Raw genomic sequence first — 27,287 nt, 5'->3', positions numbered from 1 at the left:
AGCTAACTCAGATTAACTGAACTCAAAATGAACTGGGGTTTTTGTTTTGATTTTATTAAACTAAGGATTGAATTCAGGGCCTTGTGCATGCCAGGCAAAAGCTCTACCCTTGAGCTACACCCCAGCCCCTCACAGAGGGATTCTAGGCAGGGGCTCTACCACTGAGTTGTCAGAAGCTGTTCGTTCCTGGCCACTCAGACTCCTGAAATAATCACACAGAAACTATATTATTTAAACCACTGCTTGACCAATCACTTAAGCATATTGCTAGCTAGCTCTTATATCTTAAATTAACCCATTTCTATTAATCTATTTCTATTAACCCATTTCTATTAATTTCTGTGTATTGCCACATGTCTGTGGCTTTTTGGGTAAAGTTCCATCCAGCATCTGTCTCTGGTGGAGCTCCATGACTTCTCTCTGCCTCTGCCTTCTTTCTCTAAGCATTCAGTTTATTTTTCCCCACCTAGCTTACTCCTCCCTATCACTGGTCAAAGCAGCTTCTTCTTCTTTTTTTAAATACTTATTTATTATGTATACAATATTCTGTCTGTGTGTATGCCTGAAGGCCAGAAGAGGGCACAAGACCTCATTACAGATGGTTGTGAGCCACCATATGGTTGATGGGAATTGAACTCAGGACCTTTGGAAGAGCAGGCAATGCTCTTAATCGCTGAGCCATCTCTCCAGCCCCTCAAAGCAGCTTCTTTATTAACTAATGGCAATAAAACATATTCACAGCATACAGAAGGGAATTCCACATCAACTGAGCTACCTCCACAACACACCTCTTAATTTTGAGGCTTTTAAAAGTGTTGTTTTGAGTCAATGTTTTACTTTGTAGCTTGAGATCACCATGTAGTAAGCCTCAACCTTAGAGAGATCCACCCACCTCTACTTCTAAGTGCTAGAATTAAAGGTGTGGGACACCACACAGGTTGGATTTATTTTATTCTAATTGTGTGAATATGCATGTATCTATGTTTTGGTATATACACATGAGTGCATTTGCCCATGGAGGTCAGAAGAAAACATCAGAGTCTCTAGAGCTGGAGTTCCATGTGATTGATTGCGAGTCTCCTGATGTGGGTGCTAGGAACCAGACTCAGGTTCTGTAGCAAGAGCAGTAGCTACTGGTAGAGCCCTTAACCCCTGAGTCATCTTTTCAGCCCCTGTGCTTTTAGTGTCCCAGGCTGACTTTGAACTTGTGCTTCTCGTGTCTCGGCCTTCTGAAGAGCTGGAATGACAGCGGTGGGCACTATGCCCAGTTTTGTATGTATATGTAGTGCCAGGGCTGGCTGCAATCTGTAACCCAGAACCTCATACATGCTAATGCATACGCTCACCCGCTGAGCATGTCATTAGGCTCTGAATGGGATTTTAATAGGCCTTCCCTACTTCTAAAAGTTTTACTTTTGAAAAGCTTAATGATTCTTAAAACGGCTTCTCATTGCTCAGATGTCGTTTCCAAGTGGCTCTGTCCCTTTGGAGAAGTTTCATTCCCATAAAAGGAGCCTTGCTTATCCCAGATGTCAACTTGAATCTTCTTGTCACTCACACATTCCCTCATGTCTTCTCCTGAAAAAGAAACCACGTGTTAGCATCATGCGGGGTGGTGCTCATTGAAAGATCAGCAAGAAAGGAATGCACAGGGCCCATGGAGCAAGACATACCATGGCTGCAGGAAATGGGTGTCATGAAGGTTCTCAGACCAGATGTCCCCTCAGCTCAAAGGGTAGAGAATCAGGCTCCACAGCACCCAAGTCTGCTGCCACCTGGTCATAGATTCCCCTTGGATCTTCATACTTGAGACCAGGCCCGGGAAGGTCATAGGGGTCCTGATGGGCAAGAAGTGGGGTCAGAGCCACAGAAAGACATCCTGTGGGACATCACTCTAGCTCTGGAGGACACACATCCCCGTCGAGCTTCCTTCTAAGCCTGAGATTTAGCACACTTGCTTGCTGTGCACAAGGCCTTCTGTGCAATCCCCGGTGTTGTTGAAACCAAAACAGAACCAGAGCCATTATAAACAGTCATTGTGGCTCATGCTTGTAATTATAGTGCCCTCGAGGCTCTTCCTTTGGGTTTGAGGAAAGCCTGAGCTACATGGTGACTTCTAGGCTAGCCAGGGCTACATAACAAGGACCCATCCCACCTCAAAAGTTCTCTACCTGTCTGTGTGAAGGTGGAACTTGAGAAAAGTCAAGGTGGGGTGAGGGCGGATTCTGTTGAAGCTAGGAGATAAGTAGACAGGAGTTTGTGAAAACGGCCCACTGTAATCACTTCCTTGTGTGGGGATCTTTTCTATAATTAAAGTTTAAAGCTGGATGTGGTAGCACATGCCTATAATCTTAGCACCCAGGAGTCTGAGGCAGGAGGATTTTGAGTTAAGAGCTATCCTGGCCTCTACATAGTGAGACAAAAGGTCAATGGATAGACAGATAAAACACAGGCAAAACACCCATCTCCAACAACAACAACAACAACAAACAACAACAACAGTAGCTGAGGGCCAGATGTGGTGACTCAACCACGTAATTCCAGTATTTTGAAGGCTGAGGCAGGAGATTTGCTGTTAGTTCAAGGTCAACCTGGGCTACAGAATGAGAAAGACCTTGCCGCAATAAATAAATAACAAATAAATAGATAAATAATAAATAACTGAAGTGAATAACAAAAACAACTCTCATGATGTCATCTGTGGCTTCTGCAGGATGTGAGTCTCAGTTCAGTTTGCCTCATGGCTCCCAACACATTTCCCCATCAAAATGGAAAACAGTGTGGTGTAGTGACATACAACTGTAACCTCAGCACTCTCTGAAGCTGAGGCAGGGAGATTGCCAGTCCAAGGCCAGTCTTTACTATATAGAGAGACTTGGGATTTTTAAAGATGTGTGGAACCGTGGGATGGCTCGGAAAGCAAGGACACTTGCCACCACGCCTGGAAACCTGTGCTCAAGTCTGCGGACTCGTGTGGCAGAAGGAGAGAACTAATCTCTACCAAGCTGCCCTCGGGCCTCCACACACACATGCACATCACACACACGGGGGAGGTCACATAGGTTGGCCCTTTTTGGAGGTGTGCTCTGTATTAAGACTCAGAGAAAATGAATGCCGAGTTTAGCAAACTTGGAGCAGCACTGGCCCATGAGATAAATACAGTCACCTCATCTGCTTTTGGGTTACCCAGGAGCTACAAATAGGTTGATAATTATAAATTGTTAGGAAGCCGTGCTGTGGTATGCACACTATTAACCCAGCACTCGGGAGGCAGAAACAGGCAAATCTCTACGAGTTCGAGGCCAGCCTGGTCTACAGAGGGAGTTCCAGGACAGGCTCTAAAGCTACATAGAAACCCTGTCTCTAATAATCAAATGAATAAATAAATAGTTAGAAAAAATCAGGGGATGATAGTATTTGTGCATCATAAAAATTAACTGGAAAAAATTAACTAGAATTCACTGGGTGATGGTGACGCATGCCCGCACGCCTTTAATCCCAGCACTCTGGAGACAGAGGCAGGTAGCCTGGGTTCACATATGCATACGCTGGGACTGCCTCTACCCTGCGACAGCGATGAAAATCTTAAAGGAAGACCATAAGTCCCCCAGAGCCCGAAATATCCGTTCTCCAGACCCCCCCAGAGTTTCCCAGGGAACATAAGGTCCAGCACCACGGACAGCGCTTCAGCCGCCCTGTCATTGAAACTGGGATAGTCGAATCTGAGACCTGTGTCTGGGACTGACATTATCACCAAGAGAGATCCTCGGCCTAGAGTGGTCAGGCTCAGGAAAGAGTCAGGATTTTTGTTTTGTTTTGATGGGTTTTTTTTCTCCTAGTCCTTTTGAGTATTGGAAGACAGGCGGATACCCTGTTCTCAGTTTGAACATCAGCTTGTTTCTCATCTCCCTGGGCGTAGTGGGTGGTGGGAGGTCGAAGTGCTTGCCTGTAATCGGCACCTGCCAAGCCATCATCCTCGCCCCATCCTGAGTTCTCTGCCTCTCACACTCTCCGCCCAGGGTATGGAATAGTGTTGACCTGTAAGTCTCTGACCCCGTAGATGAACACCGACCCAGGCTTATCTGGGTAGTATAACACACTAGATGTGATGGCTCCCATGGGTAATGCCAGCACTTGGGAGATGGAGACCGGGCAAGTAGGAGTTCAAAGTCATCTTAAGTTACATGGCAAGTTAAATCTAGTCTGGGCTATATGAAGTCCTGTCTCAAAACAAAATCTTCAAAACCAATGGTATATTCTATCATGTCTTAGTGCTTGGCTCAGCAACATGTGTGTGTGGCCAAAAGCAGACCAGTGTATGCCTGCACCATGCATTGGCAACTACCTGGAAAGGAGTCATTCTCTTCCTTTGAAGATTTCAAATCTAACAGGAAGGAAAGCTGGCTCTACTGGGAGAAATTCTGAATCTAGATGTTCCAGGAGACAATTCTAGCATGTAGCTTTTCAGCTGAGTGGATCAAAGACATCCTTCCTCAGACCAGCAAGATGGCTCGGCGGGTGAAGGCACACGTCATGAAAGTCTGGTGGTTTCCACGGAATTGTCCTCTGACTTTGGCATGTGCATCATGCATGCCCATCTATATATACACATAATGCATGCACACATGACATTAAAAAAAAAAACTAGTTCTTTTGTTGTTGTTGTTTTTTGAGACAGGGTTTCTCAGTAGCTTTTGAGCCTGTCCTGGAACTAGCTCTTGTAGACCAGGCTGGTCTCAAACTCACAGAGATCTGCCAGCCTCTACCTCCCGAGGGCTGGTATTAAAGGCGTGTGCCACCACCGTCCAACAAAAAAAAAAAAAAAAAAAGAAAGAAAGAAAAGAAAAGAAACCACTAGTTCTTAAAAATGCTTTCTTTCTAGCAACTTAACCAGTGTGGTGGAGATGGCTAATGGTCCAAGGACACACATCCCTTCCTTCTCCCACAGTGGCAGAACTGTAGACAACAGCTCCCAGTCTCTGTGGTTAGACACAGCCATGTGATCATGTTCCCGCCAATCAGAAGAGATCAGAGGGGAGGGTGACTATTTCTGGGCCTCTCTGGTGCCTTCTTTCTCTGTCTTCCTCTAGCTGGTTGATTCCCCACCCCCGCTAAGCTGACCTGTGCCTGCAGACCTGAGCAATGGGTATATTAGAAAATGACAGGAATACAGGGAGAGAACCCTGGCTTCTAAGTCACTGGGTACAGTGGGACTCCACTTGGGCAGCTGTATGAGAAAGACCTTAGCTTTTCCCTTGGAGAAGACAGACTCGCACTATGTGGTCAAGGCTGGCCTTATACTCCCTCCCCCCCCCCCCCCCGCACCTTCCTCCTCTCTGGCATGCATCATCATTCCTGAATCAAGGTATATCACTTTGGCTCCTCCTACCATGATGTGGGAGTGATTTCTTTCTAATCTGTTGCTTTCATTGGTTAATTAATAAAAAAAACTGTCTAGGCCCATTTGATAGGCCAACCCTTAGGTGGGTGGAGTAAACAGAACAAAATGGTGGGAGAGAGAAGCCGAGTCAGGCAGTTGCCATGATTCTCCCACTCCAGACAGACGCAGGTTAAGATCTTCCCTGGTAAGCCAACTCATGGTGCTACATAAAATATTAAAAATGGATTAGAACAATATGTAAGAGCTAGCCAATAAGAGGCTGAAACTAATGGGCCAAGCAGTGTTTAAAAGAATACAGTTTCCGTGTAATTATTTCAGGTAAAGCTAGCTGGGTGGCAGGACGCAGCCCACTGCTTAACTAAACACTACCACTGCATTGAGGCTGGGTCTCTTTGTCACAGCTGTGTATCCTAACTGATATGCACAGTAGGAGGTGGGTTTTCAGCCCAGACAACCTGGTGATAAGAATCTCCTCACCATTTGGACTTCATCGTAGAGGGGTCCCCAGACCCCAGCAGGGCCATAGGCTCTCTCCACCTCATCGTAGACGTGTCCAGGGAAAGCTGTGTCTTCGTCTTCAATACCTGTGAAGGCTGGAGTTGGCAGACGTTAGTATTGGGGAGGGAAAGTTCCCCCTCAAAGGCTCACATGCTGGGGGTTTGAGCCATGGTTAGTGGTGCTAGTCTGGGAGGTTCTTGAAACTTCAGTGAAGGGAATGCTTGGCTGGACAAAGCAGGTCACAGGGATGTGTCTTTGGGGGAGGGCTCTCCTGCCTCTGGTCCCCTTTCTGTCTGGTTCACTCTGTTTTCTGTCCACCATGAAACGAGCAGCTCTCCTGGGCCACACAAACATGTAGCCAAGCAACCATGGATAGAACCCTCTGAAGTGAGGCAATAGAAACCTGGCCTCCTCAGGCTGTCCTCTGAGGTATTTTGGTCATAGTAATACAGAAGTAGCTAACAGAGCTTGGAAGGAAAAGATATCAGAGGGCCCAGCTCAGATGTCAGGGTACCTGGAAACGGGGAGTCCTGGTGTGGTCATGACTCACCTTGGTAATAAGACACCTCTTCCAGTGTGGGGGGAAGCTGGGGACTGAAGTCCCTCATGTAGTGGTAATGTGGTTCCACTTCTGTGCTAACCTGTCACACATACACATGCACACGCATGAACACACATGCACAAACATAAATATACACATGAACACACACATGAACACACACAAACACATCCATGTGCGTGCACACACGCCCCACAAACACATACATGAGCACATTCATGAACACACATACAAATACATGCATGTACACACATGAACACACACGAGCACACATGTATATACATGAACTTGCACATATGAATGAACATGCATGCATGAACATGCAATGCACAAACACATATATGAGCCACACATGGACATACATGCACACACACAAACACATGCACACATATGCACACACAAACACATATGCACACATGAACATGCACACCCATGCACGCACACACGAACACATACATGAGCACACATGCACACATGAACACACAGACACCTGAAAACACACGTGCACACATTAACACATGCATGAACACACACATGAACACACAAAACCAGTAAACAAGGTCATTTCCCTTGACTTGCTGGTTCCAGGAGATGACAGTGATTAGCTGAGCTGAGCTGGAAGCTGCCGGGCCACCCTCACTCACCATGGAGCTTCTTGTGTCCCGGTCCCCAGTCCACTGACTCTCCTCATACTCATTCCTAATTCGGTCTTCCTCCGACCTTCCAGGACGAAAGTGTAGATGAAAATGGGCACTGAGTCTGCCACCCATCTGGCACTTCCAAGCTCTCCCACTTACCCTGCCTCTGTCTTCTCTGAGATCTCTGAAACAGGAAAAGGGGGCCTCAGAGACTCTGCTCATGCCCACGGACCTGCTGGGCAGAGCTGTGCTGTCCCACCCATCCGGTCTCCAGCTTGGCAATGGGGAGCCCTCTCCTCACCCTCAGCAAGGCGCCTCAATCTCCGCCGCCAGAGGAGTCCCCCAGCACAGGAGGCGCTGGACAGCAGGAGAAGACTTCCAGCCGCAAACAGTACGGGCAGCAGGGGCAGCGTCAGGGGTCCTGGGAGCGGAAGATGCGCCCTAGTGAACCCCAACACCTGGATGCAAGGTTCTGAGAAAGCCGGTCCCTGACTGAAGGACCATCAGCGTTAACCTCACTGTGCCTGAGTCACCCAGAAGATGGGTACAGAGAGAGCACTTTGGGGTGACAGCATTGTGTAATGGGTTAACTGAGAGGGGGAGCCAGGCCTAAGCATGGGTGGCAGGCACCATGCCCCTGGGCTGGGAACACAGAGAATCAGAAGAGGAAGGGGGAAGCTGCCCTGAGCATGGACATTCTTTCTCCACCATGGTGCGATCTGAGCTGCGTCCCATGGTGAACTGACACCGCCAAAACCATGAGCTGAAGCAAATCCTTCCTTCTCCTGAGTCCTCCTGTCAGGTACTCTGTCAAGTGAGGACAGCAGTAACTCACTGACACCAGCAGAGGTCTCCACGGTCAAAGAAGGCAGGTCCAGGACTCCTGCTCCACCCCATCAAAAATGATCTGTTTGTGATGTATGGGAGCTTATGCATGAGTGCATGTGCACTGTCCACGGGTGGGAGTGGAGGTCCGTGTTGGGTGTTTTCCTCTACTGCCCTCTGCCTTATTTTTAAAAATATACACATATATGCATACATATATATACATACACACATACATGCACATATACACATATACATACACATATCATATACATATATACACACATAGCATATACATATACACATACACATAACATATACACACATCTATACCCATATATACATAGGCATATATATGTCAGATCAATTTATTTATTTCATATGTTTAAATGTTTTGCCTGCACATATGTATGTGCATCATGAGTGTGTGTCATGTACCTGAGGTCAGGAGAAGGCATCAGACTCCCTAGAACTGGAGTAGTGGATGATAGTGATCCACCATGCGAGTGTTCCTGGAAGAATAGCCAGTGGTCTTACCACAGAGCCATCTCTTCAGCTCCTAGTTTAGGTTTTTTTTTTCATTTATTTATTATATATACAGTGTTCTGCTTGCATGTATGCCTGCAGGCCAGAAGAGGGCACCAGATCTCATTACAGATGGTTGTGAGCCACCATGTGGTTGCTGGGAATTGAACTCAGGACCTCTGGAAGAGCAGCCAGTGCTCTTCACCTCTGAGCCATCTCTCCAGCCCCCCCCCCAGTTTAGTTAGTTTAGTTTTTAAGATTTATTTATTTTTGTTTTATGTGGATGAGTATTTTGCCTGTATGTAAGTATGTACACAATGTGTGTGCAGTGCCCACAGGAGGCCAGAAGAGGGTGCTGGATCCCATGGAACTGGAGCTATGGATGACTGTGAGCCACCTGATGTGGGACCAGGAACTGAACTTGGATTCTTTGCCGTCTCCCTGGCTCCTGTTTTGTTTCTTTGGGACAGCGTCTCACTGAGGCTGAGGGCCACTGCTTTAGCTAAGCTGCCTGGCCAGGAAGCCTTTGAGGTCTGCCTGTCTCTGTTCCCCAGGCCCAGGTTACAGCTGTGCGGCCACATCAGGATTTTATGCAGCTGCTAGCGGTCTGGACTCAGATCCCCTGGCCTTCACAGCAGGTGCTTTACCCACCGAGCCATCCCCCAGTCCCTGCACCCTTCTTTCCATCCAAGGCAGGTGGCGTCTTCCTCAAGTCAGCTGTTAGCAGTGGGTCCTTGCTCCAGCTGAGCCCTTCTGTGACAGGAATGCCCCTGCACTCTGGACCATGTTAAGGCATGCCATTTGCCAGTGGGGGAGAGTGGCTAAAGCATGGGATGTCAGAGCTTGCCTTTCTTGCTATTCTTGGAGCCCATAACTATCTCCATGTGAACGCTGCAAGGAACAATTACCTCCATTGTCCCAACCAAGAGGCAGATGACTGTCACACATATGAGGACGGATCCATCTGAGATCAGTCACAGTCTAGTGGTCATCCGGCCACAGAGATGATTTAAATGAGCCCAGGCCAGAACTCAGTGAGTTTGAGGCCAGCCTGGTCTACAAAGTAAGTTACAGGACAGTCAAGAAGGTTACACAGAGAAACCCTGTCTCAGAAAAAAAAAAAAATCAGGCAGAGGGTGCTGGAGAGATGGCTCAGAGGACCTGAGTGTGGTCCAAACACCCACATTTTGTGGCTCACAACTGCCTGTAACTCTAACTCCAGGGGATCTAATACCCTCTTCTGGCCTTTGTGGGCACCTACACAACCTGTCATTTACACACATACCTTAAAAATATAAATAATAATGATTATTACATCTTAAGAAAATAAAACAGGCCAGATGGTGGTCACACACACACATGCGCGCGCGCGCGCAAATACACACCTGCAAGCCTATGCACAGACAGCATTAAACTAAATTATGCCAGGCACAAGGGCTCATACTTGTAAATACAGCGTTGGAAGACTGGGGTAAGATTACTACAAATTCGTGGCAAGACCCTGTCTCAAAAACAAAAAGAAAAACTGGGATTGGTGCTATACTGCAATGTGGTTGCGGGGCGTGCACAGGCATGGCACTAGGTTTGATCCCAGCGTTGCACAGAAAGAGCTAAAACAGCTTAGGAAAGAAGGAAAGGGACCTGTGGGGACCTGCAGGGGGTCAGCTAAGTCTTTGGCAGCGATGGCCACAAGGGAGGAGGGGGGGGAGCACTTGCCTGGAGGCTGCTCTGTGGGCAGCTGGTGGTCTGTGTCTTCAGGAGTCTGGTCCAGGCCTGTGGGTGGAGAGAGATTAAATTAATACCGGGAATCGGATAAGCCCGAAGGATCCCTCTGCTTCCTAAGCTCTTCAGCTGACTTAAAAGATCATGGGAATGGCATGTGACTTAGGGACGTTTTATTTTATTGCTTTTTTAAAAGATTTGTTTTTCATGTGTATCAGTGTTGTGTTTACATGTATGTGTATTGCCATGTGCATGCCTGGTGCTCAGATGGTTGTGAGTCACCATGTGGGTGCTGGAACCAAACCCAGACCCTCCGCAAGGGTAACAGGTGCTATTAGTGATTGAATCAACTCCCAGCCCTCTCAGTGACGTTTTAAAGACAACACACTGCAGCAGTCCTGTGCCAATAATCACCGTGAATTATTAATTAGTGTTTTATAGTGTGCATGTTCCTTTAATGTGAATTACCAATTTGTCAAGTTACTAAAAAAGGGCGCTGGGAGAGGGGGAGATGGCTCAGTGAGTAAGGGCATTTTCACTAAGCCTGATGACCTGAGTTCAGTCCCTGGGCCCCACATGGTGGAAGAAGAGAAGTGACTCCTGCACATTGTTCTCTGACTTCCACAGCCATGTGGTGACATGCTTGCCTGTATACACGAACACATGCACATAAATACATAAATATAAAAGCATTTAAAACAGTTTAGATATACTTCCGCATTTATATGTAGGATGTAAGTAGGAACAATAAAGAAAAAGAGACTATGCAATTGGTTGGAGGGAGGAGAGAAAAAAGGAAATGATGTAATTATTTTAAAAATATAATTAATTAAAATATAGGACAGTGGGGGAGATGGCTCAGCAGGCAAGCACAACGGCCGATCTTCCAGAGGACCCAGGTTCAGTTCCAGTACCCGCATGGTGGCTCACAACCACCTGTAACTCCAGTTCCAGGAGATCTGTCCTTGACTGGTATCAGGCACACACAGAATGCACATACATACAAGCAGGCAAAACACCCAGGCGAATAATTTTTTTTTATTATTTATTATGTATACAATATTCTGTCTGTGTATGCCTGCAGGCCAGAAGAGGGCACCAGACCTCATTACAGATGGTTGTGAGCCACCATGTGGTTGCTGGGGATTGAACTCAGGATCCTTGGAAGAGCAGGCAATGCTCTTAACCTCTGAGCCATCTCTCCAGCCCTAAAATTTTTAAGAATAAATAATATTTAAAATAAAAATCAAGAATGTTTTAAAATTGAAAAAAATAAATTTGAAAACATATTTTAAAGATATTCCTCTCTGTTGGAGTTCCACGTCAGAGCTATAAATCAGAAAACTGGAGTGAACATCATCTGTGTTTTAGTATTCAAGGATGAAGACTGGAATGTAAAGAGTGCATGGGGGAGGTGGGGGACCAGTAGGAGTGCGGACCCCTTAGAGGAAGACAGAATCGGAGGCGCTCCCGTCCAGAGCAAGCTGAAGCAGAGGGGACATTTCCTTTACGTTTAGGTCATAGTTTTGCATTGTCCAGGGAGTACATAAGATAGTCACTTCCTTTAATCCTCACAACCGCGAGAGAAACCTACTTCCCGAAACCTGGGCGGAGAGCTCCGGGAGAAAAGCATGCCTAGCTGGGTTGGTGGCGGCGGTGCACACCTGCAATCCCAGCACTCACAGTTGTCTGCTGAGTGTGGTGGTGCACACCCGCAATCCCAGCACTCACAGTTGTCTGCTGAGTGTGGTGGTGCACACCTTTACTCCCAGCATTCAGGAGGCAGAGGCAGGTGGGTCGCTGTGCATTCTAGGCCAGCCTGGTCTGCATAGTGAATTCCAGGTTAGCCAGAGGTACACAGTTAGACCCTGTCTGAAAAACAAAACAAGAATCTCCCTATTTTCCCATTCCCCAGTCGTTACAGACCAGTGGCTCAAAGTTGGTCCTGGAGCCCATCCCTGCCCGAGTTCTCAAGGTTTTTATCTCCAGCTCCTCCTAGCTGTGTGACCTTGGCCAATTTGCTTAACTGCCCTGGGTCTCAGTTCTTTGATTTGTGAGTAGGAGAAATAACAGCTTCTACTCCGCTATACCATCCCCCAAATTGTCCAAAAACCCACAAAACTCTCCCCTGCTCAGGACTGCCTCTTCCCACCTGGGGTAGTGATGGAGACCTGGATCCCTTTGTCAGTCAATCCACTGTCCCCAAGGGCATTGCTAGCCAACAGCCAGATCCTGTATCGCGTAGAAGGCTTCAGTCCAGTCAGCGTGAAGGTGGTGGCCTGGGGTGGCAGGACATCCATGTAGAGGAATCCTGGAGTCTCGAGGGCCTCATACCTGTGTGGGGGAACAGGTCAGCCAAGCGTCTCTCTCCACTGTGTGGCCCACGTCTCCTGCCTCGGTGGAGGCCCCACCTGATCTGGAACCGCTGAGGCAGACCCCCGTCAAAGCCAGGCTTCCACTCCAACCCTACCGAGTGAGGGGTTGTGCTCACCACCTTCAGTCCCCAAGGAGGGTCAGGGCGGCCTGGGAGAGAAAGAGGAGATTGTTAGGGGATACAAAAGGAGTCTAGAAGCTTCTTTCCAGAGTCTCACAACTACCTGTAACTCTGCAGGTACGTGGCACACAAGTAGTTCACAATATACATGTATACACAACACTCACACACCGAGAATTAAATGAACTTAAAAAAAATCACCTTGAACACTGAATCAAAAAACCCCAAGTTTTGCTTCCAGCAAAGCGCGTGGGGAGGGCAATCCTCTCCACAACATTTTCTTCCCTCCTGGTTTGTTTGTTTGTCTCCCTTTGTAGCCCTGACTGACCTCTAACTCACGAGATCCACTTGCCTTTGTCTCCCCCATGCTGGGATTAAAGGTGTGCACCACCACACCCAGCTTCAAACAATTTTTTATTATATTCTATGTATTTATTTATTTTTGTGTGTGTGTTGAGAAGATCAGAGGACTGTTTGTGGGAGTCAGTTCTCTTCTGTCACCATGAGGGCTCCAGGGGTGGAACTTGGGTCACCAGCCTTGATAATAAAAAGCTTTTCCTACTGAGCCATCTCACTGGCCCAGGTGATTTTTAAAATTATTTGTGTACTTTTTTTTTTTTTTTTTTTGGATTTTTTGAGACAGGGTTTCTCCGTAGCTTTTGGTTCCTGTCCTGGAACTAGCTCTTGTAGACCAGGCTGGCCTCGAACTCAGAGATCCACCTGCTTCTGCTTCCCGAGTGCTGGGATTAAAGGCGTGCGCCACCACCGCCCGGCTATTTGTGTACTTTTTATGTGAGTGTTCTGTTTGCATGTACAGCTGCAAGCCAGAAAAGGGCAGCAGATCCCATTGTAGATGAATGTGAGCCACCACGTAGGTGCTGGGGATTGAACTCAGGTCCTCTGGAAGAGCAGTCAATGCTCTTACCCACTGGGCCATCTCTCCAGCTCCCCAACTCTGATCTATCTATCTATCTATCTATCTATCTATCTATCTATCTATCTATCTATTTATCTATCTATCGACAGGGGTCTCCACAGGTAGCCTAGGTTAGCCTGGAACATTTTGATCCTCTGACCCTGGCTTCTCAGTTTCTGGAATTACAGGTGTGTATCCTTATACTGGTTCCACTCATAAATTTTAATTTTATATATGTTTCTGGTTTTTAAACAAGCCATCTTATCTAGTATATATTGCTGATTCACTCCCACTGAAGATGTGGCCAGCTGGAGGCAAACACGTGGCTCTGTTGGCAGGGTGTTTTTTTTTTTTTTAGTATCCACATATGTTGCAGAAGGCCGATCTCTGGGTTTGATCCTCAGCTCTTCATAAGCCCAGCATGGTGGCACCCACCTGCAATCCTATTACCCAGAGGTGGAGGCAGAAGGACCAGGAATTCAAAGTCCATCTCGGGCACACAGCCAGTGAGGCCACCATCACTCTCACTTGCTCTTCAGCAAAGGTTAATCAATGCAAATTAATTCCTCCTTGAGGTATGACATAACCTTCTCTCCTCTTCTTTCCCTTTAAAGATTTGCTACCTATTTTTACTGTATGTGCATGGGTGCTTTGCCTGTGTGTATATGTGTGCAGCACATGTATGCAGTTCCTGTAGAGACCTGAAGAGGGCGTTAGATCCCCTGAAACTAGAGTTACAGATGCTGTGAGCCACCCTGTGGATGCTGGGAATTGAACCCGGGGTTCTCTGTAAGAGCAACCAGTGCTCTTAACCACTCAGACATCTCGCCCACAAACTTCTTGAATTTAGGAACATGACAAGCTATTTTAGCCTTCTTCATGGTGACCATTTTAAATTACAAAAATACCAACAAAATGAAAAACCAAGACAAATCCCACAGCACTAAGTAGGCTACATAAAGAACACGCATTGACATCATGACCCCTACAACTAGAATGTCACTGGTTCACCATCAATAAGAACATGCCCCTTAAACCGGGCAGTGGTGGTGCACACCTTTAATCCCAGCACTTGGGAGGCAGAGGCAGGCGGATCTCTGTGAGTTCAAGGCCAGCCTGGTCTACAAAAGTGAGTTTCAGAACATCCAGGACTGTTACACAGAGAAACCCTGTTTCAAAACAACAACAAAACAACAACAACAAAACAACAACAACGTGCCCACCAAGCCACCCACATTCCATCTCTCTGGAACACGGCTTTTCACGACCACAAAAGAACCATTAGTGTGGGACACTGGACGCACACCTTTAACCCAAGCACGTGGGAGGCAGGGGCAGGCAGATCTCTATGAGTCTGAGTATAGCCTGGGCTACATAGTGAGTTCCAGGCCAGCCAAGGCTATATAGTGAGACTCTATCTCAAAAATTAAAAACAAACAAAAAGGACCATAAGTACTGATTTAGAAGTCATGGATAAGTTTTAGTGAGTAGAAGAACACACACACACACACACACACGGCTTTTGTTCTAACCTCACATCTTTGGTGATGACACCTGAATTACCTTCCCTTCCACACACTCAAACCACATGCTTCCAATGGAAACTGCCTCCCTCCAGTGGGAGGGACATGTGACAAGGCTTGTCAATCAGTATGGAGATGAAAGGAACCAGTGAGGTATATATCTAATATCTACACAGTCATTCGAGGAGAAAGAGCTGTATTCCCAGGTTAAGGGGTAGCTCAGCAATAAGGAACTTACCCAAGTTTCTTAAGGCCCTGGATCTTACATTCTGCACCCTCCCTGCCCACAATAAAACAAACCAGCTACACCTAGTGACTCTCAACTGTAATCCCAGTCCTTTGGAAGTTAAGTCAGAAGGATTGCCATTTTGAGGCAGGGTTGGCTACATAGCAAACCTGAGGTTATCCTGGGCTACCTGGGTTAACCCGGGTCTGAAGTTAACCTGAGTTATATATCAAGACCTTGTTTCAACAAAGCAAAACTCCATTCTCACGCATGAACACCTTTCAGAGATCAGAAACACTTCCTGGCTCTGCTCAACCAGGAATTTGGCAAAGCGCAGTCTCCAGCACCCCCCCCCCCCCGCTGCTCCCATCCCAGCATCCCCCCCTGCACCGCCGGCTCCCATCCCAGCATCTCCCTGGCCACTCCCATCCCAGCATTCCCCCCAGTAGCTCCCATCCCAGCATCCCCCCCATCCATTCCCATCCCAGCACCCCCCCAGCCGCTCCCATCCCAGCATCCCCCCCCATCCGCTCCCATCCCAGCACCCCCCCAGCCGCTCCCATCCCAGCATCCCCCCCCATCCGCTCCCATCCCAGCACCCCCCCAGCCGCTCCCATCCCAGCATCCCCCCCCATCCGTTCCCATCCCAGCATCCCCCAGCCACTCCCATCCCAGCACACCCCCCAGCTGCTCTCATCATACTGATGCTGACGAGCTGGATGTTGGTGTGGTCCGAACCGAGGTCATTGGTGGCCGTGCAGGTGAAGAGGGCATAGTCCTGGGCTGCAGATACGTTAGCAATGGTCAAGAGGCTGCTGTGGATAACACCCTGGTGGTACCTGTGCTCTGTGTACCTGAAGAGAGGGCCGCGGTTGGACTCAGAAAGGAAAACCAGGGCTGGATGACCAGAGCCGGGGCACGACCTGGCTATCCCCAGGTTCACCTGGGATCTTGGAGATCCAGAGGGACCCCATTTTTGGTCCAAGTGAAGTCAATGTTGGGGACACCTCGGGCCCGGCAGTGGAGGGTCGCTGAGCTGGTGCTGTCCCCAGCTGCAGCCACTTTCGTCAGGGGAGTTGGATGATCCACCTGAGGAGCAACTAGGACAATTGAAGGATCAATGTGGGGACTGTGGAAGGGTGAGAGTGGCGGGCCATGGGCAGACCTTGAAGTTACCCACATCTGACAACCAGACGGACCAGCCCTCTTGCCGCCGGTGCCACCCCATTGTCCACAATGCACTGGTAAGCACCAGCCTGTGACAGTTTGGCCTGGTGAATCCGCAGACGCCCAGTGGATCCCTTTGATACCATCTCCATGTCATCCAGGCTCAGATCTTCCTCATCTTCCCCCTAGCATCCCAAGATACAGGAGCTTGTTCCAAGTCTGTCCTCAGAACACCCCCCTGAAACTGTATCCCATCTATAGCTTCATTCTCCCAGCTACAATCTCCTTCCGCAAAGTCAAAGGTGATGATGTTTTTTGCCATCCACACAACCACTAATCTAGTCCATCCATTCATTCACCAGTTCAGCCAATCATCCATCCGTACATTTGTCTAAACACTCATCACACTTGGAACCAACTGTAGACTTGGGGTGCAGTTTAGTGGGGAAGCATTTGCTGGCAATGCTCAAAGCACTGGGTTCAGTCTCAAGCAGTAAAAAATAAATTGACTGGGCTTCATATGGTGGTTTACTCGCTTTTGGGAGGAAGAGGCAAGAGAAACCCAAGTTCAGAGCCAAGTTGGACTACATAACAAGTTCTAGGACAGCCTAGACTACATATCAAGACCCTCTCTAAAGTATTTATGTTCTAGAATCCGTCCTAGCACTGAGGGTTGGAGGCAGGAAGGTCAGGAGTAATTCAAGCCTCAGCCTCATAGCAAGCTTGAGGCCAACATGGGTTACAGCACCAGTGGTCCCCAATCTGGGGGTCAAATGACCCTTTCATAGGGGTCGCACATCCTCCTGCATACCAGGTATTTACACTAAGATTCACAACAGCAGCAAAATTACAGTGTGAAGTAGCAACAATGTAATGTTATGACTGGGGGGGTCACCACAACATGAGGAGCTGTACTAAAGGGTCGCGGCATTAGGAAGCTGAGAACCACAGCATGAAACCCCGTCTCAAAAACAATGAGTCTTCGAGATGGCTGGGGGTAAGTACACCTCAGGCTGAACCTAACGATGTGAATTTGCTTCCTGCGAGCCAGTTATTAGGAGAGCACTGATTTTCACACGTGTCTTCTGACCTTCACACGCGTACTACAGCACGTGTTCACTGTGCACACACACAATACAAAAATTTAAAACAGCAACAACAAAATGAGCAAACCACAGAACAGAAAACAGAATCTGCCTGCCCACTCGTTTATCTTCCCATCTACTCCCCCGCCGGTTCCACAGACTGCTTGTTCTCTTCCTTTACAGTTTTAAACATTCTTCTTTTTTTTTCCGAGTCAGGGTTTCTCTGTACTTTAGAGCCTGTCCTGGAACTCGCTCTGTAGATCAGACTGTCCTTGAACTCACAGCACCCATTTCTGCCTCCCGAGTGCTGGGATTAAAGGCGTGTGACACCAACGCCCAGCAATACTTTTTTTTCTTTCCTTTTTTCTTTCTTTCTTTCTTTCTTTCTTTCTTTCTTTCTTTCTTTCTTTTTTTCTTTCATTCTTTCTTTCTTTCTTTTTTTTTTTCTGAGACAGGGTTTCTCTGTGTAGCTTTGAAACCTGTCCTGGAACTCACTCTGTAGACCAGGCTGGCCTCCGAACTCACAGAGATCCATCTGCAGACCAGGCTGGCCTCCGAACTCACAGAGATCCATCTGCCTCTGCCTCCTGAGTGCTGGAATTAAAGGCGTGCACCACCACTGCCCAGTGTAAACATTCTTTATTATTCATTGTGGGTATGTATGCACGATGCATGTGTATGAGCGCAGGCACACTCGTACAAAAGCACGCAAGTGAGTTGCTGTTGAGAGTCAGTTCGCTCCGTCCACCATGGGCTCTGGGGACTGAACTCACGCCACACTGCCCCACCTCACCTGCCAGGTCAGGCTATCCACCCTGCAGCTCTCTGCACATTCGTGACATCTTCCCCTCCTCTGTGTGCACATCGTAAGTTTGTGCGCCAGCTTACTTGTATATACCCGACTCGCCATTGATGTCAGTGCAGTCATTGTTCTTCCTGACTTCCCCCAGGGACTCGCCTCCTTTCTAATCCTGAATCAGTCAAGCATGGAGCCACCCATCATCACCCTTCCACTTTTGTGCACACACACACACACATATGCCATTCTCTCATTCACCTGACATTCAACAAAACCAGTTCTTTAAAGAGACCCTGACCAGCACAGTCACATAAAGCTTCCCACGTGTGGCATCCACTCCTAAGGCGCTCATAGCCAAGAGGCTACACCGTCCTAGCTCCATGTCCAGTCGCCAAAGGCGAGGTACTTACCAGTCTCTCCCAGCTGAACATCTCTGGCAGGACGGGGTTGGCGTCCACGGTACAGACTATGTCCACAGAACCCCCGACATTCACCTCGGTCGGGTCCCGGAGGGCACGGATGGTGGGAGCGTCTAGTGGGAGACAGGGACTTGGAGAAGGCACTTAGGCCCTGGCAGGTCCTGCTGAGGTGGGGGAGGCCTCCAGGAGGAGGGGGTCTTAGAGGTGTCTGGAATGGTATGGAGGGGTACTGTTCTCAGAGTGATGAGGCTATCCTCACCCTCGTTGTGCCTTTGGGATTATTAGAGTCTGGAGTCTGGTGTGTGTGTGTGTGTGTGTGTGTGTGTGTGTGTATTGGGGGGGGGTGCCAGAACAGTGTTGGGGTGGGGTTCGAAAGAACTTGGTTTCCTGAATGGAGAAACTCCCAAGTAAGTAGACCCCTCTCTCTATGCAGGTTCCACTTTGGGTCTCCCTAGCCCGCAAAGCAACAACTTTCCAAAGGGGAGGGCTCTAGGGTGGGTATCCCTGGTTGAGTGGGCCTTTCACAAGAAGGAGACTCCAGGTTGGGCAAGGTCCCTTGAGTGGGCGTGATTTCCACGGTAAGACCGGCTCCTGGAAACCCTCGGTTCCCACGTTTCTGCGGTGGGGCTCACAATGCACGTCCAGCTTCAACAGCGCCTCGGCAGTGCCCTCAGAATTCTGGCAGTGTAGCTGATAGATGCCACCATCAGCTCGGGTCACATTCCACAGCTGTAGAGCTCCTCCGGACAGGATGCGATGCCTGGGACCGCCAGCTGGGGAAGGCCGGCGCAAGAAGTGGAGCGTGGAAGTCCCGCCCATCCTCCCGAGTCAGCACCCTTCTCCAGGCCCACACCCCACCTGGGCTGAGGCGGTAGCCTCGGAAGGTCCAGTTGAAAGCCTCCGGCGCCGGATTAGCAGACACAGACACAGGCAGCAGCGCCTGGCCCCGCTCCTCCACGGTCACTACCAGCACTTGCTCCCCCAGGAACTCTGGAGGGTCTTCAGAGGGGGCGCCCCAGGAAGTCAAGAGTGTTGGTAAAGGGTTAAAGATAGGGTCGTGGCTAGGACTAAGGTAGCGGACAGGGTAACTGTTAAAGCTGAGATGCTAGACAAAGTTCTGGATAGAAGCCAAAACCTGGTGAGCCAGCTGAGCAGGGACGGAGCTTACTGACAAACTTGAGGGCCTGAGTTCAATACCCGGGAACCCCATGGTGGGAGGTGAGAACCAGCTAGCTTCCTTAACTTCCTCCACTCTTTCACGTGGCACAGGCATGCAGGAACACACACACAATAATCAAATGTAATTTAAAAAAAAAAAATCAAGCCTGACGAGGTGGTACATGCCCTTAATCTCAGCATTTGGGAGGCAGAGACAGGCGAATCTCTGTGAGTCCCAGGCCAGCCAGAGTTACACAGTGAGACCCCATCTCAAAAAACAAACAAACAAAACCCACTTCTACCCCCCCCAAAAAAAAAGAAAAAGAAAAAAAAGAAGTAAAAAAATGTGCAGAACCAGACATGGTAGTTCAAGCCTGCAATCCCAATACTTCTGAGGCAGAGGCAGGAGGATTGCCGTGAGTTCATGGCCTTCCTATTCTACATATTGAGTTCCAGGTCAACCAGGACTACATAGTAAGAAATTTAAATTTTTTTAAATTGACAGCTGAAGATCCAGTTTTGAAAAAAGAGCAGCTAGGATAAGGAGAACATGGATTGGAGCTGGGGCCAACCTGAGGTCGGCATAAAGGTGGGGGAAGAGGTAAAGGCTCCTTTAGCTGGAGTCTGCAAGGATGGGGCGGGAGGAGCGGTACCGGGTCTGCGCGCTTACACAGCACGTTGAGGCTGTAGAAGGAGCTCACGGTTTCACGAAGTGCAGCGCTGTGGGCTCGGCAGGTCACCCGGTGACCATGGTCTCGGGATGACACCCGAAGGAAAACGCTCCTGGATGCAGCAGAACCTTTGAACGGAGCGCTCTGGGGCGGGGCAGCCACGTCTTCCAACCTGTGCAACGTTTGGAAATCGGGTGTGGACCCGGCAGGGTCAGATGTGGGTACAAGGCCCTTGGCCAATCGTTTAGGGCGCAGAGGGGAGAGGCTGAGAGGGGGAGACGATGGAACCCGGATGGGGTGGGGCCTCCTTGAAGCTCACCTCTCTCCCTCCTTGTCCCAAGACAAGTTAACTGGGGGATTACTGCTGATGCTGACGCAGGTCAAGTTCAAGGCGTCACCTGGGCGCAGCGCCGAAGAGTTGGCCAGGATGGTCAGGTTGGTTGGAGGGACTTAATTAATGGGTTAGAGATTCAGAGGTTTAGGAGTCTGGACTACAAGGCTGCGAGTCTATACCGCTCCCTCCGCACCCCCACCCAACCCCGGCCTGTGCCTATGCGCTCACACTGCACCTCCAGCTGCCTGGAAGCACTGAGCTGACCCGCCTTGCATGAGAACTTCGCTCGGTTGTCCGACGGTCCTATGACCAGCACCAGCTCGCGGGAGAAAGTGCTGCCAGACTTCTCCAGACTTCCCAACTGCACACGCCGGGGCTCCTGGGGCTGCCGAGGCTCGCTCACCGTGCGTGAGTCCTGAGGACCCAAAGAGCGTGGGTGGTTGCAAGCCCAGACAGGGCCGTTGTGTGATAAAGGCGCCTCCAAGAGCAGACACCCCATTACCTTAAAGGAGTGGGGACTGGAATTGAGCTCCCCCAGTCCTAGACTTTCCTGCCTGCCTTGATTGTTTGGGGACCCTGATCCCTATTGTACACCCCTCCACCCCGGACTTTACCAGCCCATTCCCTGCTGCAGGCTCCACACCCCCAAACCCATTACTGTGATATTTACAGAACACTGTGTGCCAGGAAACTCCCTTGAAATTCCCTGACCCGGCGTAGGAGTCTTTCACTTTTCTTTGCCTCTGTTGTTTTTGTCTTGTTTTACATGAGACAGGATCCCTTGTAGCCAGGGATGACCTTGAAGTGAGTCCTCTAGGTAGCTGAGGGCAACTTTGTTCTCCTGGTCCTCCTGCCTTCACCTCCCAAAAGCTAGGATTACCAGTGAGCCACCTCACTCTGCTGGTTTTTGTTTTTTTTTTAAATTTCCACTCTTGGGCTGCAGAGATGGCCTAGCAGTTAAGAACGCTGACTGCTCTTCCAGAGGACCTGGGTTCAATTCCCAGCACCCACATGGCAGCTCACAGCTGTCTGTAACTCCAGTTCCTGAGGGTCTGACACCCTCTTCTGTCCTCAAGGGTGCCAGGCACGAATGTGGTTTGCAGACAAACATGCAGGCAAAGTATCCATAAAAAGTAATAAAACTTCAAAATTTCTAAAACTTTCCACTCTGACCTTTTCCCTAATTTCCAATATTACCCCTTAGGTCCCCTGCCTCTGTCTCTCTCCTCACTCTCTCCTTTCCCTTCATTCTTGTTTATTTTTTAAATATTAATTTTAATATGAATTTTCTTTAATATGAATGGTACTATAGTTGCTTTATCTCTAGAATTTCCTATCTTAATCCAAAGTTCCTTCTTTTACCTTGGAATTGTTTTTCCGGATTTTCCAGAACTTCCCTGGGTTTCATTAATTCTTATGACATTTGTGTCTTTTCGTAATTTCTGGCATTACCCCTAGATTATAGGTTTCTCTATGTGTTGAGGGGGTAGAGGAGACAAGGGGACGAAAATCTCAAAACTAGGCAGGGTTGGTGGCACACACCTCTAATACAGGCAGAGGCAGACAGATCTCTGAGTTTAAGGCCAGTCTGGTCTACAGAGTAAGTTCTAAGCCAGCCACGGCTGTATAACAAGGCCCTGTCTTGAACAAAAACACAAAGTTCAAGGCTGGCCTGGACTACATTATCTTGTCTTAGGAAAGAAAATGGATCTAAGATAGACTTAGTCAGTAACGTGTGTGTGCTTGCTCTTGCACACACTTGCACACACTTTCACATACATACGAACAGATACACAGGGGAAAGGAAGCCAGGAAGGGAGGGAAGGACTCTTGCTTGGTACCTACCTTAAACCAGGTGAGGGAGGGGTCTGGATTGCCTCCGATGGCCAAACACACCAGCCTTACCCGAGTCCCAGTACGAATGTACTGCCCCTCTTGGGGTCCCTCAATCCACAGCTTCTGGGCAGGGTCTAGTGAGAGAGGGGGAAAGAGAAGACATTTTTGTCTGAATTGAAGCCTCAGGGTGAGGTTTGACCTGAGGATTCTCTGGGCTCTAGGCTAGAGCTCACATTTCACATTCAAGGTGAGTGATTTCTTGAAGGTCTCCTTACTAAAGGCGTCACTGAAGGCCTCACAGGTGAGGGACAAGCCATTGTCTTCCCTCCGCACCAAGAGTGTCAGATTGGACATGGAGATATGGCCACCATGCAGGCCCTGGCAGGAGGGAACTTCGATTTGGGGACTGCGAAGCCCCCAGCCATGGTAGCAGAGGCCTGAGTCCACCAGACCCCAGCAGGGGCACATGAGGCAATCCCACCCTCTTCCAGTCAGACCCAGGAGCTGGACCCTCAGTCTGGGCTCCTCAGGGTTCAGGGCCTCAAGGGATCACCAAACCATCATCTCCCACAGCCTCACATCCATGACTGTCTCATCCGTGGGCAGCAGCTGCCGTCCACCCAGCCACCATCGCAGCAAGACCCGGGGGCGACTGGACTTCGTAAGGCAGCAAAGGGTCACGTTCTTGTTCTCAGACTGGGAAGCAGATCCCAGGATGGTGACGGCACTGGGGGGAACTGAATGACAGATGCATCAACATAAGACCGGGGTCCAGGCTGGGGTCTTCACAGACCAGCTCAGGCAGATGGGGGCAGGGGACCGACAGACGTGAAGGCACAGAGGTCGCTCTGGTTATGGGCTGAGGCAGAGAGCTGGACTCACAGGTGACCTGCAGTGTGATGCTTCGCTCCTGGGTCCCTGTAGATACGCTGTTGTAGGACAGACAGCTGAGCCGGGCTCCATGGTCTTCAGGTCGCACAGCCATCACTAACACGCTGCGGGCCACAGCCTGAGCATGCTCTGTGCCCCAAGCTATGGACACTGGTTTACCATTCTGGACACAGAAGTCAATCTAGTTATCTCAGCACTTGCTCCTGGTCCCTGTGCCCCCCTGCCCCCCATGTCAGCCTCCACCCTCACCTTCAGCCACTGCAGGGTAGCAGGTGGATTTCCACCTCGGGCCATGCAGGGCAGCTCCAGGTTCTGCCCTGCCCGTACATGACCCTCATCCAAGCCTGGCCAGTCAATGACAGGAGGTCCTGGGGGGACTGGGGAGCAGGGACCACTCAGTGGGCCTGGGAGGCCCATCTATTATCTCTGGGCCCCATAGCCTGCTTTCAGTTTCCTCCCGTGGGTGAGGGAGATGGCTCAGGAGAACCTGGTTTCCATTCCTGGAGCCTACACGGAAGGAGAGGACTAACTCCTGAGAGATGTTCTCTGACTTCCCCACTTGGCATGCCCATGCATGCCCATGCATGCCCATGCATGCCGATGCACACAGAGACACAACAGCAACAACCACCACCACCATAATAATAAAATAAAATAATATAATAAAAATAAAAATCTTAAATTTCTCTTGAATGCCTTTTTGTTTTCAGTGCTGAGTCTGAAATCTGGGTCATTGCACATCTGGGGCTCGGTTCTTCCACTGAGCTGCAATGCCCAGCCCTCAACAACCCAGGCTGGCCTTACCTTCTTTCTGCTTTCTCCCCTCCAAGGCTGGGATTATAGGCACACTGCAACAGCATGGCTGGCGATAATGCCTGAGACTTCTGCCATTCTTGAATGCCCGTGCTCCCAAATCCTGCTGGGATGTCCTCCATGCCCCCAACTATCCCTACCTTTACTTACACAGAATATTCATGGTGAAGGAAGCCTTGATGGGAATGTCCAAAGCTGGGCTGGACCCCTCACAGAATAGTAACTGCCCATTATCTGAGCTCTGGGGCGTCACCCTGGCTTGGAAAAATAGAGATTTCTGCAGTCAGTCATCACCTGAAATTTAAGGAGCCAGGATAAAGAGGAGAGCATCCCAAACTCCCACACTTGGCCAAGTCTCCATACTGATTTATTCTAAGAGCTGGACTCCCCTGGGAGAGATTTGGAGGTCCAACAATGAGAATAGGGGTGCCCAAGGTCTTCACCCGAACTATTTTTACTCAACACCTACAAACTGGGGTTACCATCAAGAAGCTTTGAGAGTCAGAGTCCCAGGTATTCCCACAACTCAAGTTTCCAAACTTGCATCATTAGATTCTGGAACTCATGTGGGACAGTCTGGAGATCGGGGGACAGAGAGAAAACCCCAGCTTGCACACCTGGCTTCAGCTTCTGCGGTGAAGAGCTTCTCCTCGGATCCATCGTTCACATTATAGGAGACATCCAGTACCGTGTGTCCACCTTGGGGCAACAGAAAGCTGACTAGAGAGATGCTGGGTTTTCTCCATGCCCTGGAAGTCCTCAGGATGGACATAGCTCTCCCTTAATATTGGCTCTGGAGGACAAGAAGCTGGGGTGCCTGTTCTGTCCTCCCACACACTCAGGATTCCCTGAATTCTGCAGTTCTTAGGACTGACTGCATCAGGGGCCTTTCTCTCTCCTCACCGTGCCCCACCAGCGGCTTCTTATTCCTGCATAGCCTTTGGCACCCCTAGCTCACCTGAGTGCTCACACCTTCTCCCTACCCCAGATCAGCAGCTTTGCATTCTCCTGGAAAGCATTCCTTTCTCATCCGTGTTGGCCTCATTTCCTGGGGTGGTACTCAGGGGTGACATGTTTTGGGGGACCCTAGGCAGGAACACCCTTTCCCATTTCAGTGGCATTGTGCTGTCCCACACTCACCCTGGATGAAGGTGATGTGCGGTGCTGGTTTGGCATCTCCAGACACACAGGTGACCACATACTCCTGCCCAGCCACCCAGGTAACTGTGCTTCCTGCCTCGGGGGTCAGCTGGAGCACCTTAGGGGGAACTAGCGAGAAAGGGTGTGGGTTTAGCCACTACTGAGAGGTGGATATGACGGTTTTGGCCAAGAGTTCAAGAAATGAGACCGTACCCAGGGCCCAAAGTGGAGGGGCTTGGGAGCTTGGACCTCTGGGTCCGATGAAAGAAGAGGGCTGGAGCCCAAGTTAGTGGGTCCCGGAGGGGAGTCTCTCACCCATACCTAGGATGGAGAGGATTACTTTGGGAGACACGAGCTCGGGACCCATCTCCGAGCGGCCGACTTGGCATTCATACTCCGCATCGTCACTGAGATCACAGGTTTCGATTCGCAGGTGGAATTCACCTGGAGATGGAGCGCTCGCAGTCAGGGCCCCAGCTTCTGCTAGCGGCTCAAGATCTCAGGCTCTGGTCTCTCACCTTTAGCAGGATCTCCTTCTAGGCTGTACCTTGGGAAGCCTGGGATCCTGGGGTTTGGACCCAGAAGTAACCCATCCTTAGCCCACTGCACCACACTGCCAGGGGCTCTGACCCCACATCGCAGCTTAACTGTGGCCCCTTCCACTGCCGTCAGGTTTTCAAACAGAGTCCAAAAGCCTCGAGAAACCGAGGTGGGGATTGGTGACTGGGCCAGGCCTGGGGACACAAGGGGATTGATAATAAGAGACAGAGGTGGCACTTGAGGGCCCGTGGGCTCCAAGTCCAGCCTTCCTACTCACCTGTGGTCAGCATTCCCATGAGCAGCAAGGGAGTCAAGCTGGAAGTCCTCTGTATTGTGATCACCCCAGGACCTCTGAGGGCCACTTCTTTAGTGCCCATGGCCAGCCACATGGTTTGCTGTCTTGTCTGAGCCTCTCTGTGTGTCCCCTTCTCTCTCTCTCTCTCTCTCTCTCTCTCTCTCTCTCTCTCTCTCTCTCTCTCTTCTCCCCTCTTTGTCTCTGACTGTCCTAGTTTTTCTTTCTGTCTCCTTTCTGCCCTTAGCTCGCCCTGCCAAAGATTCTTTCTCTGAGTTCCAACCCCAAGCACTCAAAAATGCATACTTTCTCTTTTTCTCCCGACAGTCTCTATTTCTCTTTATCTATGACTATCTCCCTCTCACCCACTCGCTACCGCTGGGGGTGGAGTGGGGGTCCAGCAAGCTCACGAACCCAGAAAGCCAACCTAGTCAGTCACAGCGTGGAGCCATTTCTTGGACCCAGTGTGAGCATATTCTGCTGCTTCCCCTCAAGTCCTTCCTGAGTCTGCCCAGCAGAGCAATGAAATCCCCTGTCAGCACATGCCAGGAATGTTCTTTGGTGCCTCCCCAGCCCCAGTGACCCCAAGGTCTTGCCTGGGAGAGCGGGTCTGACCAGGGCTATCTCCCAGCTCGAGTTGGCAGACCTGGGCCTGTGTGGGTGGGAAGGACACCCCTGCCCAGACCCCCACAGCCACAGCTGTCCCGGACTGTGACAAGTTCCTTCTTTTCCTTGGTGGCATCATACACTTCTGCTGGTGAACACACAGGAGTGTGTTTGAAAGGGTGAAACTGTGGGAGAGAGGGAAGCCAACT

General features: G+C 49.6%; 1 protein-coding gene across 1 annotated transcript; it reads right to left on the bottom strand.

Moving 5' to 3' along the window:
- Positions 1 to 976: 976 nt before the first annotated feature.
- On the bottom strand, positions 977 to 26,791 carry Nphs1 (NPHS1 adhesion molecule, nephrin). Its single transcript, XM_057757625.1, has 30 exons — positions 26,458 to 26,791; positions 26,159 to 26,374; positions 25,962 to 26,084; positions 25,641 to 25,769; positions 25,118 to 25,199; positions 24,651 to 24,754; positions 23,937 to 24,064; positions 23,679 to 23,850; positions 23,376 to 23,533; positions 23,030 to 23,174; positions 22,806 to 22,930; positions 21,189 to 21,375; positions 20,946 to 21,075; positions 20,626 to 20,798; positions 19,656 to 19,796; positions 19,430 to 19,570; positions 18,789 to 18,910; positions 16,508 to 16,679; positions 16,271 to 16,427; positions 16,030 to 16,181; positions 12,580 to 12,691; positions 12,321 to 12,502; positions 10,163 to 10,219; positions 7,398 to 7,517; positions 7,256 to 7,280; positions 7,103 to 7,178; positions 6,450 to 6,540; positions 5,879 to 5,994; positions 1,674 to 1,838; positions 977 to 1,578 (listed from the first exon to the last, which is right to left on the bottom strand). The coding sequence occupies exons 1-29, from the start codon at positions 26,567 to 26,569 to the stop codon at positions 1,707 to 1,709; spliced, it is 3,780 nt and encodes a 1,259-aa protein (XP_057613608.1). The 5' UTR covers positions 26,570 to 26,791; the 3' UTR covers positions 977 to 1,578; positions 1,674 to 1,706.
- Between the last annotated feature and the right edge of the window lie 496 nt (positions 26,792 to 27,287).

The sequence above is a fragment of the Chionomys nivalis genome, chromosome 2 (genome assembly GCF_950005125.1).
Source record: "Chionomys nivalis chromosome 2, mChiNiv1.1, whole genome shotgun sequence".
Taxonomy (NCBI): domain Eukaryota; kingdom Metazoa; phylum Chordata; class Mammalia; order Rodentia; family Cricetidae; genus Chionomys; species Chionomys nivalis.
Note: the sequence above shows the minus strand (reverse complement) of the source record. Positions and strands in the feature narration are given on the sequence as shown.

What these genes read in the sequence shown, in the direction of transcription:
- Nphs1 (XM_057757625.1), bottom strand. Translation starts at nt 26,569, where the DNA reads ATGTGGCTGGCCATGGGCACTAAAGAAGTGGCCCTCAGAGGTCCTGGG. An exon ending in CATGGGAATGCTGACCACAG is followed by an intron (nt 26,375 to 26,457) that starts GTGAGTAGGAAG and finishes TTGTGTCCCCAG; the next exon opens with GCCTGGCCCAGTCACCAATC. An exon ending in GGTCTCCATCACTACCCCAG is followed by an intron (nt 10,220 to 12,320) that starts GTGGGAAGAGGC and finishes CTCCACCCACAG; the next exon opens with GCCTGGACCAGACTCCTGAA.